The 17,131-nt window shown below is 49.6% G+C and overlaps 1 protein-coding gene across 1 annotated transcript in view; it reads left to right on the forward strand.

The window, feature by feature from the left end:
• Positions 1-17,131, forward strand: part of LOC105104082 (mucin-16) — a 58,601-nt gene that overhangs the window by 23,533 nt on the left and 17,937 nt on the right. Inside the window, exons 19-36 of the mRNA XM_064480282.1 lie at positions 1,066-1,238; positions 2,655-2,690; positions 2,947-3,012; positions 4,540-4,664; positions 4,832-4,899; positions 7,084-7,256; positions 7,554-7,589; positions 7,845-7,910; positions 9,381-9,505; positions 9,597-9,664; positions 10,569-10,741; positions 11,359-11,398; positions 12,895-13,084; positions 13,176-13,243; positions 13,705-13,877; positions 14,146-14,181; positions 16,754-16,878; positions 16,975-17,042. Coding sequence (XP_064336352.1) covers positions 1,066-1,238; positions 2,655-2,690; positions 2,947-3,012; positions 4,540-4,664; positions 4,832-4,899; positions 7,084-7,256; positions 7,554-7,589; positions 7,845-7,910; positions 9,381-9,505; positions 9,597-9,664; positions 10,569-10,741; positions 11,359-11,398; positions 12,895-13,084; positions 13,176-13,243; positions 13,705-13,877; positions 14,146-14,181; positions 16,754-16,878; positions 16,975-17,042 — 1,809 coding nt within the window. The remainder of the gene's footprint in view (positions 1-1,065; positions 1,239-2,654; positions 2,691-2,946; positions 3,013-4,539; positions 4,665-4,831; positions 4,900-7,083; positions 7,257-7,553; positions 7,590-7,844; positions 7,911-9,380; positions 9,506-9,596; positions 9,665-10,568; positions 10,742-11,358; positions 11,399-12,894; positions 13,085-13,175; positions 13,244-13,704; positions 13,878-14,145; positions 14,182-16,753; positions 16,879-16,974; positions 17,043-17,131) is intronic.

A 17,131-nucleotide genomic window follows, 5' to 3' on the forward strand; every position in this document is an offset into this window, starting at 1 on the left:
TGGCTGAGGGGATGGCCGGGAGCGCAGCTGCATGAGTGGGGGATGAGCTGAGGAATGAGTGAGGAGTAGTAAATACCATCGAGAGTTCAGGTTGGAGCTGGAGTCAAAGTCATGCTAAAGAGTTTTCACAGCATTTTGCACAGCAGAAGGTCAAGCATCGATGGTCTCTGGGTCCAAATACATGAAGTCACATCCAGTCTCTGTCACCAGCTGTGGGATGTGTGGGAAGTTCTTTAACATCTACGTGACTCTGTCTTCCCAACCAAAAAGTGGGAATCACATCAGCATTTACCTCATAGAGTTGCTGAAAAGATAAAAGAGACAGCAGATGTCAAAGCAGATCACCCAGTAGGTGTTCCATAAATATTATCAGCCAGTAGGTGGTGTATAAATATTAGTTAAACTTATTCAGAGCTGGGGGAATCTGCGGAGCTGTTGTGAGCAGAGCCCTGACATGGTGTAGTTTATTTTCAACAGAACACTGGTAGGGAGGGGGATGGAACAGTTTGCTGTGATGATGGGGCAGGAGCTGGGGGGAGACCAGTGAGATGTCGGACTGGACATGGATATTGCTTGGATGGGGAGACAAAGGATGGGGGTGGTCCAGAAAGCCTCCCACATCTCTGGCTCTGGCACGAATATGGAAAAATGGGAGGAGGACCAGGCTCTGTGCTTTTAGTGGGGAAGACAATAAGGTTAAGTTGGGACGTATGGGATCTCATGGGTCTGGATGACATCCTTGAGGCTGCTGCTTCCATGGCACAGAGCTCAGAGAGTGCTAATAAAGCTGGTAGCTGAAAAAGATGAGTATGAAATGAATGATCCAAGAATAATGAGGGGGCAAAGAGAAGCTGGAGGAGGATGAAGCCTTGAAGATCAATCACTTTAAGGAGTAGGAAGGTACCTAGAGGAAGAGGGCCCAGAAAAGAGCATGGCTGAGAAATCAGACAAGACCCAGTAAAGAGAAATGTCATAAACCAAGGTAGGAGGGGTAAGTCAATCTGAACAAAGCATATAACTCTCTTACATCTCTGAGTGCCCCATTCCCTGTCCCTGCCACCCTAGGACTGAGAAGGATGGGGCAGCAACTGGAGTGGACGCCATCTGCACCTACCATCCTGACCCCTCGCGTCCTGGCCTGGACCGAGAAAAGTTGTACCAGGAGCTGAGTCAGCTGACTCATGGTGTCACCCGGCTGGGCACCTACACCCTGGACAGTAACACTCTCTATGTCAATGGTGAGTGTCTGTGCTGCAGCTGGGGTCTCCTCCAGCCCCAAGTCTGTCTGTACCAGCAGTTCTCAACTGGGAAGATTCTGCACCCCAGGGGACATCTAGCAGTGTCGGGACATTTTCAAGTCAAGACTGGAGGGGTGCTAGTGACATCTTGTGGGGAGAAGCCAGAGTGCTACTAAACATCCCACAATGCACGAGGCAGCACCTCACCCCACCCCAACCCCCCATGAAGAATTCTCTAGACCAAAGTGTCACAAAGGCTGAGTTTGAGAACTTCATCATTCTAGTACAAACCTAGCATTACCTCGGGGGCTCATTTTTGAGTGCTTGACACACCAGGGGAGGCTGACTTCTCTCCCTTTTCACCTCCTGGAAGGAAATGTTTCCTCCTCCTGAATTCCACCGCTTCCCACAGAAGCCCAGCTGAAATATGCAGATTCTAGGGAAGGAAGCAAGTGATGCCGGACTCTGCGGTTCACCCGTCCCACCGGACAGCAGGTGTCCGGTTCAGCCCTCGCTCCACGTCACTCCCTCCATTATGAGAAATTGAAACAATTTTCTAAGTTTCCACAGGCCAACTGGAACTACACCGACTTCACGGAACACCACCACACGGAGCAAATACCCCATGAATAAGAACTGTTCACACAACACCATCGGCCACTCTGCCCCAACCACGAGGCTAAGACTGAGAATAATCACTGTCACAGTGGCTAATTCTTTTTGTTTGTTTGTTTTGAGACTTTATTTGTTAATTTTTTATTTTAAATGATGAGATTAATTTATGAATCAAATAGACAATTCATCAGGGAAAACCATCCAGATAGCAATGCCACATTTTTTTTTACATATACATACATATATATTTTTTCTTTTCAGATTCTTTTCCATTATGTGTTATTGTAAGAAACTGAATATGGTTCCCTGTGCTATACAGTGGGACCTTGTTGTTTATCTACTTTATATATAGTAGTGTGTGTCTACAAATCCCGAACCCCCAGTTTACCCCTCCTCACCCCCCGCCCCAGTGACCATAAGGATGGACCTGGAGATCATCATACTAAGTGAAGTAAGCCAGGAAGAGGAGGAACAATACCATATGATACCACTCATGTGTAGAATCTAAAAAAAAATTTTTTTGAAGGATATAAATTAACTTATTTATAAAATAGAGACAGTCTCACGAACATTATTCTTGTACTCTGATTTGGGCAGTAATAATGGCGATGATGCTCATTATTCTTTTCAAAGGCCAAGGCACACAAAGAATAAAATTGGGAGTAAAACATGGCCGTTATTGTTTATGTGGCTCTCAGAAAGTTTGTTCATGAATTTCATTTCTAGGCCCGCCATCCAGCTGTTTCTTAACTCTGACTGGTCGTTAACAGTCCTTCTGTGCTGTGTTCTCCCTTTCTGCAGGCTACCACCGTCAGTCCTGGCCCCCTACCACCAGCAGTGAGTATTCTAAAGTGTGCAATGTCAGTGCCCACTGGACCCTTACTCCCCAGAGCACATCCTTCAGGAGAGAAGCCACCCACGCCCCGTCCCTAAATGTCCAGCCGCAGCCTCAGAGCAGCCCTAACCCACCCAGGTTTTTTGTTTTGAGTCAGGACAGAAGCCCAAATTCCAGGGAACAGCTTCTGCCCACGTTCCTTCCAGATGGGACTCAAATCATTTTCCCCACGTTCTTCTTTTTTTTTTTTTTTTTCAGCTCCAGTGACTTCTACATTCTCTCCAGAACCTTCCTCATCTCTGGCCCTCATCCTCAGCTCCACAGGTAGGAGTCTGCTCTCCGGGGCCTGTGAGAGGAAACTTCAACCCTGCATGGTCTCGCGGTCTGGTCCCTGATAGCCACCCGGCCTCAGCCTGTGCCATTTACTCTCTCTCTTTCTAAACTTTGGCACATCAGGTGCTTGTCCGTTCTTCTGGGAGCTGTTCCTGGAGATCAGACATACAAACAGACATCTATTTCTGAGCTAAAGAGACACTGTAGCTGTCCCATTTCTTTGTCTGTGGGACATGGGCAAATTTTACTTTCTCTGAGCCTCAGTTTCCCCATCTGGAAGATGGAAATGGTAATACTTACCACTCAGGATTATCAGATACTCTGCGTGAAGGGTCCAGCACAAAGGTCAGTACACAGTGCTCCACAGATGAGACTTGCAGAGGGGACAGTCACCCAGCTCAGATTTCTGACCTTTTTCACACCTTAACCTCAGGATGGCTATACAGTTTTGTTTTGTTTTTTTCATGCTGGACACTTTTGAGGAAGAAAGAGGGGACTGAACTTAACGTTTACATGACTGCCCCTGCTCTGCTCTGAATTCCTCAGGAGCGGAAGATGTGACTTCCTCATCTGTCTAGCTCTGCTGACCAATTTACGTACCCTCTTGATGCCTCTGTTTCTTCATCAAGTCATTGTGAAGGTTAAATGAAAATGTGTAAAGAACACCTAGCACAGGGGGCACCCAGGAATTCAGTCTGACAAATAATTTTTGGGTATGTGTTCTGGGCTGGGCAGAGGGGATAAGATGTTACGTCAGGTGTAGTCCCTCCCCTCACCAAGTTCACAGTGTTGAGAAAGACTAAAGTTGAATGTGCAGTTATAACATCGATTCTCCCTTCTGTCTCTATGAATTCATCCATTCTAGGTACCTTATGTGAGGGCAATCACACAATATTTGTCCCTTTGTGTTTGGTATTTCACGTAGCACAGTGTTTTCAAGGCTCATTCATGCTGTAGAAGTATCAGAAGTTCATTTCTTTTTATGGCTGAATACTATTCCATTGTATATGCCACATTTTCTTTATCCATTCATCTGTTGAAGGACACTTAGGTTCTTCCCACTTTTTGGCTATTGTGAATGCTGCTGCTATGAACATTTGTTTTCAAGTATCCAAGTCTCTCTTTTTCAGTTATTTGATGGTGTGTACCTAGGAGTGAAATTGCTGGATCATATGGTAATCGCAGGTTTAACTTTTTGGGGAACCACCAAGTTGTTTCCCATAGCAGCTCCACCAACAATGCATGAGGGTCCAAATTCTCCATATCCTCGCCTACGCTTATTTTCCTTAAAAAAAAAAAATTATAGCCATCCTAGTGGATGTGCATGCTACTGCATTTAACAGCATCTTGCTTTGCTCTTTATTTAGCCTTCTATCTTTGGTCCTAAAGTGGCCTCCCTGTCTGCTGTGGATCCCTGCTTCCTCAGGTCTGGGCCCTCCATCTCTGTCCCCAGAAGTTGTCTTAGCGCTCAGCCTGGGTCTGACCCAAGTGGCCTCCTTTTTCCTTCCCCTGCTGCAGCAGCAGTCCCTTTCCTGGTGCCTTTCACTGTCAACTTCACCATCACCAACCTGCGCTACGAAGAGGACATGCAGCTCCCAGGCTCCTGGAAATTTAACGCCACGGAGAGGATCCTGCAGGAGCTGGTGAGAGCCCCGCCCACCAACACCAGCTCCGCCCACTTCCACAGCCCCGCCCACCAGTGCCAGCCCCGCCCACCCCACCTATGCCCTAGCCTGCGACACTTCTGCCCCACCGCTCTTGCTGACTTCCCTCAGTAGCACCTTCTCAACTTCCTCCTCCTTTCTGATAGCTCAAACCTGCGTTCAAGAACAGCAGTCTGGGATTCCTCTACTCAGGCTGCGGACTAGCCTCGCTCAGGTAAGACCCTCCCCAAGAACACAGCCAACGAGTGCACAGGACCCTAAGTTATGGGCTCCCTAACTTTGCCCATACTTAGAACATCTGCTGTTCACGGAAACTAAGCATCAACAACAATAATAATACCAACAACTAACAAGTGCTAAGTAAGACCCAAGGCACAGTGCTATGACTTTATACTTCACTTCATCAGGCCTCTCAGCAGCCTCACGAAGCAGCAACAGAAGGTGAAGCGGAGGCTCAGCGGGATTAAGCGGCTCGGGCAGGTCGCACAGAGCAAGCCCAGCATTTCGGGTTCTAGATCCAAACTCCTGGCCCTTAAGCAGCACTGCCTCCTTTGCCCCCATTCTGTCCCGGCAGGGCGTGGAAAATACCAATCTGACAACCTCTCTGAAGGAACTTGCCAGAGAATCTGAGAGGGGAAAGCAGCAAGAGATACAGAGAGAAAGCGTGCTGCTCAGCTGAAGGGGGCGGGGCTGCCCTGGGGTGGCTGGGGGCTGGGAAGACGCCATCCCTCAGGTGCTAGAAAGGGCACGTAGACGTGCAGCCGTTTCACCCCTGGCGTTCTCACCTGCCACGCCTCTCTCACAGAATCTCTAGGTCTGGTCCTCGCTGGTTCACACTTCATCACAGCCATTTATCTCCAGCTCCCCTTTCTTCCTGAGGGAAGAGGAGGCAGAGGGGCCTAGTGGCTAAGAGCCTTGGTGAGGTCACACAGACCTGAGTTCAAATCCCAGCTCTGCCATTTATTCTGGGCAAGTGCCTGAACCTTTCCGTGCCCTGTTTCCTTGTGTGTTACAATATATTATATCTATATGTAATATATTGTACATACACAATATGTACTCATAAAAAATAGGTATCATTATAATATATACCTATTATACCTATACCTAATATATATTTCAGATATGCAAGTTATATATAGATCTATATTTCTATGTTATATATTTATGATATGGATATAAAATTGTATATATAGATATGTTATATGTATATTAGGTATAGATATATAATTACATAAAGCTATACAAGTACACCATATACATGGTATACTTATAATATGGCATAATACATATTATACATAATTATAATTATATGTATAATACATATTATATGCTATTATATACTATATATAATACAGGTATAATAATTACATATAGGTATAATATATAATGTATATAGGTATAATATTAAACATGTATTATCTAGTGTAGGAATGACAGATATATAATACAATTTTATATGTAATACATAATATAATAGTAAACTATATTATATAAATACATATAATCTATAAGCATTATAGATTAATGCTCTGTGTTAATATACATTTATATATAATTGTATTATATATAACATATAGTATAATGGGCATAATAATTGTGGGAACTGAGCAATCGAGCTCATAGAGATGCTTTGAAGTTTAAATGAGATCATGAATATAAAATGCTGGGCCTGCTGCATACTCAGGATGTAATAAATGGCAGTTGTTATTATTGGCGGCAGTCCATCCATGGCCCTGGGGCATGAGAGCCCCCTTCTCTCCCTCCCTCAATAGCCTATTGACAGGGTAGGTGGGTCAGTGTTCTGTGGCTGGAGAGGGGTGCAGAGACACAGAGGCCCTCTGTTGGACAAGTCATGCTTTCAGACAGACTCACCAAAAAGGCATCTCTCTCCAGCCATTTACTCCCTGAGTCTCTTTAGAAATATCCAACCCCTGCTGGTACATAAGACCTAGAGAGGGTGAACGCAGCTGTCTGATGCCACCATTTGAAAACCAAAGTGTCACTGGCCATGCCTTGGTCACTTGTCCTGGGGCCACTGCCACCCACTACAGCATGACCCTGGCACCTAGGTGTGTCCATCAGGACCTGTGACATGACTTGGCTGTCATGGCTACATCTGGCATTCTCTCGGACTGCTCACCCCCATCAGTGGTACCTTCTCTGTGTCTGCCACACATCACACACCCAGTGCTTTCAGTGGATTCTCTCCCAAGCATGCAAAGGCTTGGAGACCCACGGTGTCCTAGCTCTTTGTTTATGGAGGGTGTCTCCCTGAAGGTAGAAGCTTCCTTCTTAACTTGGGCTCCCCAAGTTCCTGCCTTAGGGGTGGCAAAGAGAGGGAGGAAAGGATGAACAGAGAGATGGTTGGAACAACCATGTGGAGGTTCTTACCCAGGCCTGAAAAGGACGGGGCAGCCACCAGAGTGGACGCCATCTGCATGCATCGCCCTGACCCTGAAGGCTCTGGGCTGGACAGAGAGCAGCTGTACTGGGAGCTGAGCCAGTGGACCCACAGCGTCACCCGGCTGGGCCCCTACATGCTGGACCGGGACAGCCTCTATGTCAATGGTGAGCAGCTGCGATGTGGTTGGAGCCTCGGCTCTCTGACTTGAGCCTCTGTCTTGCCCTTAGAGGCTTGGCTGTGTGCTCTGGTCAGGTCTGGGCCTCACGGCTTCTTCCTACTCTTAGACTGACCCCACCCTCATGGCCTTCATTCCTGATAAAAGAATGCTGATGCCTGGTAGCCTCCACCCGTTTCACCGTTCTGGTGAAGCCCCCTCCATTACACCAGAGCATCCCTGACCCTCTGTGGTCCCCGACCTCCCCCTTAACCCTTACCCACTATCCTCCCGCCTTTCACTACAGGTTTTACCCATCAGATCTCTGCACTCAGCACCAGCAGTGAGTACTCAGCTGATGACCCCCAGCCCCAACACACACCAGGCAGTGGAGGAGCTGAGTCCTCCTCAGCCTGTTTACATCCTCAGGGGGAAGGAGCTCCTGGGAGGGCACAATTTATTTACTCACCCCTCTGCCCCAGATCCAAAGGGAATCCCGGCTCAAGCCCCCCCATGCAGCAAGCCCAGTAATCTCTCCTGCGGCCATTTCTGTCATGCGAGTGTCTTTCTGCTTTCACTCATGAGGGCTTTTCCTCAGCTCCTGGGACCTCTGCAGGGGACCTGGGAACCTCTGGGACTCCGTTCTCCTTCTCCAGCCCCACAGGTGAGCACCAGTCACCGGCCCATTAGAGAGTACCTGATCAATGTAATCATCTCGGACATTATTCCCTCAAATAAAGATAGAAAGTCACAGTAAATCTAGTGGTAGTGAGTCAACCAACAACCCTTACTGAGCACCTACTCTGTGCCATGCCGTAAGGGATACAGCAGGGAACAAAAAACAGGGAAAACTGCTGCCTCTAGAGAGCTTATACTCTTTTGATAAAAACGATGATGGTGGTGGTGGTCGTGATGCTGGTGATGGTGATGATGGTGGTGACAATGAGGATGATGTGGTAGTGGTGATGATAATGATGGTGATGGTGACAGTGATGATGATGTAGGGGGTGATGATGAGGATTATGATGGTGATGATGGTGGTGATAATGATGTTGAAGATGTGATGAGGATTATGATGGTGGTGGGGATGATGGTAGTGGTGGGGATGGTGATAATGATGCTGAAGATGGTGGTGATGGTGGGGATGAAGCTGCTGAAGATGTGATGGTGACAGGGATGATGGTGGTGATCTCTCCGCCACTTCCCACTATTATTACAATAAAATCCACATTCTTCATCATGATGCACAAGTCCCTGAATGACCTCATTCTTGCTGCCCTTTCTGACCTCAACTCCTTCGACGCTCCTCTCTGCTCACTGCAACCTGGCCATTGCTCTTTCCAACTATATGGAGTTTTCAATTCCTGTTACTTTCCTTGGAAATACTCCCTCTGGCTCCTTACATAGCTGCCTCCTTCTCATCCTTTAAGTCTGAAGTAAATGCAAAGTTGTCATAGAGACCTTACCTGACTCCTTTATCTAAATCGGACTCAGGTGTTATTTTTTTTAAATCCTCCACAGTACCTACCACACTTTCATTGTACTTTTTTGTTTTCATGTTTATTGTCTGGTTCTTGTTTCCAGTGTGCCACTCTCTTGTCCCTTTGTCCCACCAGCCCTATGGCTTCTTGATTTGGCTAATCTCTGTGTTATCCTTTCAGGGTTTCCTCTTTCATATTAAATTCCTTCTATTAAAATACCTGCCAGAAAGTCTGCTTTCCTAACTAGAAATTTGTGTGCCCAGTGCCATGATGCTGCCTCACACGTAGCTGGTGCTTATTTGTTCAATGAGTGAATGAATGAACTAAAACTGTAACCATGAACCTGAGGCATGAGTCTTGTCACATAACTAGGCCAATATGGGGAAGTCTTGGGGTCCTATTAGGTACCCCAAGTCAGAGCTCCTAGGAGAAGAACCAGTTCTAGATCCTAAGAGCCGTTGGATAAGACTAACATGATGGTCCCTGCCTGCACTGGCGCTCCTTTGGAGCCCCCTAGTGGAGAAAATCAGAGCCCCCTAGTGGAGAAAATCAGAGCCCGTATGTGTAAGGGCTCCAGGAGGCTCAAGGAGGGACTGGACAGAGAGCCCTACTGGGGCCAGGACAGGTCCTCTTACCTGCCTCTTCTGTTGCAGCCACGAGCCCTACCCTGGTGCCGTTCACCCTCAATATGACCATCACAAACCTGCAGTACACGCCAGACATGGGGCGTCCAGGATCGGCCAAGTTCAACATGACGGAGGAGGTCCTGCGGCACACTGTGAGCCCTCAGATGCCTGCTGCCCACGCCTCCTCACCCTCGGACGGCCCCCTCTCCTCCTCCTGTTTACCTCCCTCTCCTTCCTCCCCAGCTTGGTTCTCTGCTGAAGAGCACCAGTATCGGCCCACTGCATTCTGGCTGCAGACTGACTGCACTCAGGTGAGATGCCCAGGAGGGGATGCTCACATGCCCCTGCCTCCCAGATTCCGTTCCTCCCCTCCACCCGCTGCCTGTTCCCCACCCACTCAGTGTAACAGGCCCCGGGCACCTGGGGAGCTGCCTCGGCTGAGCCCTCTCTCCCTGAGTTCCTGTCTCCTTAGGCCTCTGCTCGGTCTCCCTTCAGATCCCAAATGAGGTGCAGAATATCTCCTTAGAATTAATGCTTTGCAATTTCCAAAATTATATTGTCCTGAGGAAAATTTTTTAAGCAAAAATGGACAGTCCTGTGTCATACATATTTCTTAACCCACATTTAAGGTGCTCAAAGATGATGCAAGATCTTGGGGCTGCCCCTACTTTTTTTTTTTTCTCTCTTCCTCCTTGGCCTCATCTGAGAGTGGGATGGCAGGAGACTGAGACATGGATGATGAACAAACACTATGCCAACTCGAGTCCCAATTCACCTTGTTATTAATCTATTGATCTTTTATAAGTTCTAGATATTTTGTCTCTTTCCTTCCTTCCTTCTCCCTCCCTCCCCTCCCCTCCTTCCTCCCTCCTTCTCCTTTCCTTCCCTCCCTCCCTCCCTCTTTTCCTTCTTTCTCCCTCCCTTCCTCCCTCCCTTTTCCTTCTAAGTAAGGTGATTTCAGCTTTGTGGCTTCTTCAGCTATTACTCTTGCAGGTCTCCCTTATCATCAGTCCCGCGTATGCCCCATCCCCATGTTCCTCCCTTCCCAGGCCCCAGAAGGACGGATCCCAGGTTGGCTAGAAGTCGGTGCCCTCAGAGAATCTAAGCCTGACTTCTTACCGCTCTCTCAGCCCTCTCATGTCCTCTGCCCCTTCCTGTCCTGCCCCCAGAGGCTTCATTTATCATCACCTCACCCCCCTCTCCCAACCTCCCCAGGCCTGAGAAGAATGGCTCAGCCACGGGAGTGGATGCGGTCTGCACGCATCGCCCTGAGCCCACGGGCCCCAGGCTGCACAGGGAGTGGCTGTACTGGGAGCTCAGCCTGCTGACCCATGGTGTCACCCAGCTGGGCCCCTACACCCTGGACCAGGACAGTCTCTATGTCAGTGGTAAGGGGTTGCCATCGTTTTTTTAATTTTTGCATTTCAAGAGATCACACATTCTCCCCATCCTTTTCTCCTTTGACCTATCCTGCCTCCTCCTCACCCTTTCTCCCTCTTCCTGTGTAGCTCAGGCCGCCAACCCCAGCAGTGAGGGCCTCAGAAGTCTCTAACTCTCCATCTGAGTCCCAGCCTTAAGGAATGAAAGAAGCCAGGGGCCTCTGCCTTCACTCCCAGCCCCATCTCACCTCCAGCCTTGGGAAAACCCATTAAAGCCCCAGATACAGGCACCTCCTTCCTGGCTTCTCCAAGATGACGAGGTCCCCAGCCCAAGCACCTGGGATATGCTCTCCCAGCTTCTGTGACGACAGTGTTTACACCAGCCATGAGGGGCTTTAGGCGGGGGGATGCTCTGCTGCAGCAGGTTCTGCACCGAGGCTCACATTCCAGGGCGCTTAGAGCAAGGCCTCTGTCCCTCTGGAGTCGGAGGGCAGCAGTGGACTTTGATCTCTTCCGGGTGAGCACTCAGTCTTCCTTCTAATGACTCATAGCTGTGGTGGCCCAGCTGCCTCCCCACTGAAGAGCTCTCACTTCCTACTTCCCACCATCTCTCCCTCTGTTTACAGGTTACATCCATCACACCTCAGCCACCACTCCGAACAGTAAGTATTTCAGACTTCTGTGTGTCTGTGCCCACCTCCCTTCCCCTGAAAAATCGGAGCTGCTCAACCAGCCAACTGTCCCCTCCTGTTACACCGCTATGGATGGGAGGGGTCCAGAGGACATGCATGGAAATGTGGGCTGCATTGGGGGTGGCAGGAGTCACCTCTCCTCCCCACCCCAATACACACAACCGAGAATGATGCCCTGACACCAGGCTAAATGGGGCACAGAGAGAGGCACATTTTTATCACCAGAGCCACCCCCACTGCCTCCATTTCCTTACAGGTGTACCACTCTGAATTTCATTTCTGGTGTTTCGTTTTTTTCCCTCAGCTGCTGTGACCACCACACCCTTCCCGATGTCCTCTCTGGCTCCACCCCGCAAGCCCACAGGTAGGAATGCCCTTCCTGGTACCCACACCATTTCTACACCATCACTTACACCAGGTCACTTCTTCCCTCACTGCTTACTCACCTTCTCTGAGTGAACTCATCCATTTCCACGGTTCAGGGGCCAGCTGGCTCAGAATCGAACTCCTGAGTCCAGCCCACACCACACAGCAGCTCCTGAGCCTTGGGCCACCCCTCTGCCGGACGTCACGCAACCTCTTGGTCTCTGACCCTGATGTTGTCAGCTTCTCCCAGATTTGCTCCTTCTCCTCATCACCAAAGGAGGGACACGGGCACCAACTTTAACCCTCCCTCTCACTCACCACCCACATCCATCCATCACTGAATCATCTCTTCTTTCTGAGTATCCTGAGTCCTTCCTTGTCTGCGTCTCCATCACCCAGTCTTTATTCAGGCCACCAGCGTTTTTTACAGGACAACTGCAGTAGCTTCTACACGGGATTCGAGTCCTCCACACAGCAGCTGCAGCGTCCTCTACAGGGTACCTCTGTCCGTATCACTCCCCTCTTATGGACCGTCTTTGGATGACTCCATCTGGTCTACAAATCGCCTCCAAAGCCCTGCACTGCATAGTCACTGCCTCAGTGTTCTGGGCTCAGAGGACCCCTCCAAGTCCCCAGTCTACCCTTCCCCACGGCCATAATGCACTTCCTCGTGGCCAGTGCACTTCACTGAGCACAGCTGCTCTGTCCTCCTGCCAGGACTTTAGCCAGGCTGTTCCTTCTGCTTAACACTTGCTCAGTTCCCATTCACTTAACTCTTACACTTTTGGACACACTTAAAATGATGCTTCCTCCAGGAAGCTCACCTCAGTCACTGGTTGGGTGTCTATCCTGGACTTGCACACCACCACCCCCCAGCAGCGTAATGGTCTGATCACTCTCCTGGCCACACTGAGAGACTATGCGCTGCTCATCCTTGGACCTGCAGAGTCCAGCACAGAACCTCACACACATTAGGCGCTCAATAAATGCTCACTGAATGAATGAGTGGAGGTCCCCTATGTCTTAGGAATTCCATAATGTCTCTCCTTCAGCTCGGGTAGCCCACGGGTATACTTAGTCTACAGCCGGTCCCCGTGGTTACAGCCCCAGGAAACCTCAGCATTTCCATGGCCTAAACTGGACATCTTTCTCTTCCTCCTCCACTGCAGCTGCTGACCTTCACCTGGTGTCCTTCACCCTGAACTTCACCATCACCAACGTGTACTACACAGAGGACATGGGGCACCCAGCTTCTCTGAAGTTCAGCTCTACCGAGAGGATCTTACAGCACCAAGTGAGAGCCCTTTGATGCTGTTAGGTCCACCAGATACCCGCCTGCATATCCCCTCTGCCCTTCTGCTCACCTCTGTCTCTTTCCCCACCAGCTCAGGGCCTTGCTCAGTAAAACCAGTGTCGGCCCCCTCGACGCTGGCTGCAGGCTGGAGTCGCTCAGGTGAGAAGCCCAGATGGAATGATTCATCGTGGCAGGTAGACGCTCGTGCGCTGGCCAGTGGGGCTCAGGTGCTAGGCGTGCCCCTGGACGTGCTGAGCTCCAGGCCCACCGTGACTCCTTCATGCCTGCTTCACGCCTAGGGGGGGACATGCTCAAGGCTCAGAAATGAGGCATCGCGTTTTTATTTATGAAATCTGTGTGATATTTTGTTTTATACGAAGGCTCTCCTCTTAGAAGCAGTGGGGTAACCACTGCAAATTCCTCTCTGCAAATTCTGTTTAAATGTTTTCCATCCTTAATTGTGAGGGGGCTAGTCTCCAATGAAAGACACTTAGGAGAAGCAGGCTTCAGAGCTAAGTCCTTCAGTATCTCCCTCAGCCTCCCCCTTTCACTTTCTTGCTTTCCACACCCCGGAGGACCCGTCCTTGGTACATGATGTTCCCATGTCCTTTCTTCTCCAGGCGTGAAAAGGGTGGAGCAGCCACTGGTGTGGACATGGTCTGCACCTTGCACTCTGACCCCGCGGCACCCGGGCTGGACAGAGAGCGGCTGTACTGGGAGCTGAGCCACGAGACCCACGGCGTCAGCCAGCTGGGCTCCTTCACCCTGGATGGGGACAGCCTCTACGTCAACGGTGAGGGGCTGTCTTACAGCTGTGGCCTCCCTCCCTGTCTCGTGCTGTCATTGCATTCACTTCTCTAAAGTCAGCTTCACCTTCATTACGATGAAGTCAGAACTGGGTCCAGGCACTTTCAGTCTCGTGGCCCAGCTGCCTCGTCCCTGAACATCCCTCTACTGTCTCTTCCTCTTTGCTTCTTCTACAAGGTCCTCACAGCCTCCCTCACCTAGTCCTTTATGTTCACCCCAACTCTGATGCAGCCTCTCTCGCCTTCTCCCTGCAGGTTACACCTATGGACCCGCAGCCGCCACCACCCCCAGTGAGTACCCCCGCCCTGCTCTCCTGAGCCCGCCCCCACGCTGGGGTGGGAAAGCAGCCGTTCTCCGTCACCTCCTTCCTCGGTGAGGGAAGCACCCCTTCTCTCTCTCTCTCCTGGATCCTGGCAGAGTTCCAGGCCCGAGTGGGGCAGCTGCAGACACGGTCATGTTCTCCCACGGTCACGTTCTGACCCTCACAGGGCTTTTTATCTCAGTTCTGAAGGTTCTGAAACCTTCTTGCCCCTGTGCTCTTTTCTGATCCTTCTCTGCACATCTCTGTTTGTTGTTCTGAGGGTTCCTCAGCATTGGTGTTCCACCTGTTGCTGGGTTTTTAGTGAACGCTGATGTAAACTGCCTGCCTCCCAGATCCTGTGCTAAGTTACATGCTCTATTAGTCAGCTCGGGCTGCCGTAACGAAATACCAAAGACTGGGCGTCTCAAACAGCAAAACTTTACTTTCTCACAGTCCTGAGGGTTGGAAATCCAAGGTCAAGGTGCCAGCAGAGCTGGTTTCCCCTGAGGCCCGTCCTTGGCCTGCAGGTGGCTGCCCTCCTGCTGCCTCTTCACATACTTGTCCCTCTGTGCACACACTCCTGTGTCTGTGTCCTAATCTCCTCTTCTTATAAGGACATCAGTCATAGTAAATTAGTGTCCACCTTGGAGGCCTCATTAAATTAATTACCTCTTTAAAGCCTTATGCTTCAAATACGGTCACCTTCTGAGGTACTGGGGACCAGGGCATCAACATATGAATTCTAGGGGGGACACAATTCATTCCAAAACATACACTCTATACTTTAATTCTCACTACAACCATGTGACTTTGCTCCATTTTAGAGCTGAGGAAACTCAGAAAGGCTACCAAGCCACACGGCAAATAACAGAGATCCTGTGACTCCACAACTCACTCTCCACGCTTCATACATCAGTTAGTTTATTCCACACCTATTACGTTCTAGTTCATGGGCCAGATTCCCCTGCCATTCCCAGTAAACCCTGTGATGAGAACCTTGTAGGTTTTCAAAAATCAATTGCCCTTGCCTTAGGAGTGTGCTACTTGAACCCTCTCCAGCTGTCCTTGGGTCCATCCCTGGTCTTTTACACCACAGCACCCTCCCTCGCTCCTTCCGACTACAGCAGGGTCCAAAACAACTGGTTTTCCAAGTAAGAAGAAGCAAATAAGAGGAAAACTAAGTTAAAATCAGCTCTGTGTTTTGTCTGTCACTATGCGGTCCTTGGGCTAGTGCCTGGAGCATTCTAGGACCAATTCAATGTGCATGGAAAGAAGGCAAGGTGGATGGGTGGAAGGAAGAAGTGATGAAGGGAAGGAGGGACAGAGAGAAGACGGATGAGCCGATGAAAGGCAGAAAAGATGGACAGAAGAGGAAAAGGATAAGGGAGGAAGGTGTAGAAACAGGAAAGGAAGGAAACAGGGATGAAAGGAAGGAAAGATGGATGATGGAAGGAAGGAAATGATGGTGAGGGACAAAGAACGATGAATGGATGAAAGAAAGCAGAGAATGAAGGAAAGATGGACAGAAGGATGCATAAAAGGAGGTATAAATGGGGAGAAGGAAGGAAGGGAAGGCGCGAGGTAGGAAAGAAATGATGTATGGATGGATGGACGGATGGATGGACAGGAGGATAAATGGACAGATGTATGGGTAGATGGGTGGAAGAAGAAAGGACAAATGGATGGGAAGAAATATGGAAGGATGGAAGGAAAGCTGAACAGAAGGAAGCCTGGAAGGAGGCAGGCACAGAAGGGAGGGTGGGAAGAGGGGAAGTAAACCTCTCTGCCAGGTTTTGTCTTAATCATTTAGCTCCTGCAATGCTCGTCTAGTCAAGTCAGGGGGCCTCTGGTCTCCCCTGCATCACATGCTCATTTATTCTGCTTCTTCTGGGGTCTCTACAGGTCAACCCCACCTATTGATCAGTCTGTGCCCAGCACTGCGCATAAACATTTTACAGAAATTAACTTGTTTACGCTTCATGATAACCTCTGAAGTAGGGATCATTATCTTACACATCAGTAAACTGAGATGCAGAAAGGATGGCTATAGCTGCCAGATGGTTGGGATTTTTTTAGCCAAGGCATAGAAGGCTGGCACACCTGGCTGTGAGGGGAGGAGAGAGACATATATGCATACATATTTTTATATAACTCTATAATATATGTTACATACTTATATATAATATACATTCATTAATATATTTATATATAAATATATGTGCATATTCATAGAGACAGAGGCACAGAGAGAGAGAGAGAGAGGCAGAGAGGCAGAGATGGAAAGTGGAGAGACTGCGGATGTCTGGGGTCACCAGTGCCTTTTCTCCTGGGAAAGAACAAAGCCACCAGGGTTTTCACGGAGCTCCCCATGCCTACATCAGGGTGCAAATGGCCCATCATGCCTCCCCAAGTCATTAAGCCTGCCCTTACTGGCTGCTGGAGCTGTCACCACTTACAAGCGGCCCTCAGGTTAATCAGGAGGAGGACAAAGGGCCCTTGGGAGCCCCACCCCGGGGTGGACACTGGGCCTCCTTCAGCCTTGGTTCTCTCTGTATCTTTAGCTGAAGAGGTCAGTAAGGAGCCATTCACGCTGAACTTCACCATCGACAACCTGCGCTTTTCGGCAGACATGGGCCGCCCCAGCTCCCTCAAGTTCAACATCACAGACACCCTCATGCAGCACCTGGTGAGATGCCTGCTTCCCCCTCTCACCCCTTTGAGCCCATCCTACAGGCCGATGCTCACCTAGGACCACCACTGGCTGTCTCTTCTTCCTCTCCAGCTCAGCCCGTTGTTCCAGAGGAGCAGCCTGGGTGCCCGCTATGCGGGCTGCAGGGTCACCTCGCTAAGGTGAGAACACCGCCACCCGCCACAGCCCACCACCTAGGGACATGGACTCCTGGCTGGGGGCTGCCCCAGATGCAGGAGGCTGTTCTCAC

Source organism: Camelus dromedarius, chromosome 27 (assembly GCF_036321535.1).
Source record: "Camelus dromedarius isolate mCamDro1 chromosome 27, mCamDro1.pat, whole genome shotgun sequence".
Classification (NCBI taxonomy): domain Eukaryota; kingdom Metazoa; phylum Chordata; class Mammalia; order Artiodactyla; family Camelidae; genus Camelus; species Camelus dromedarius.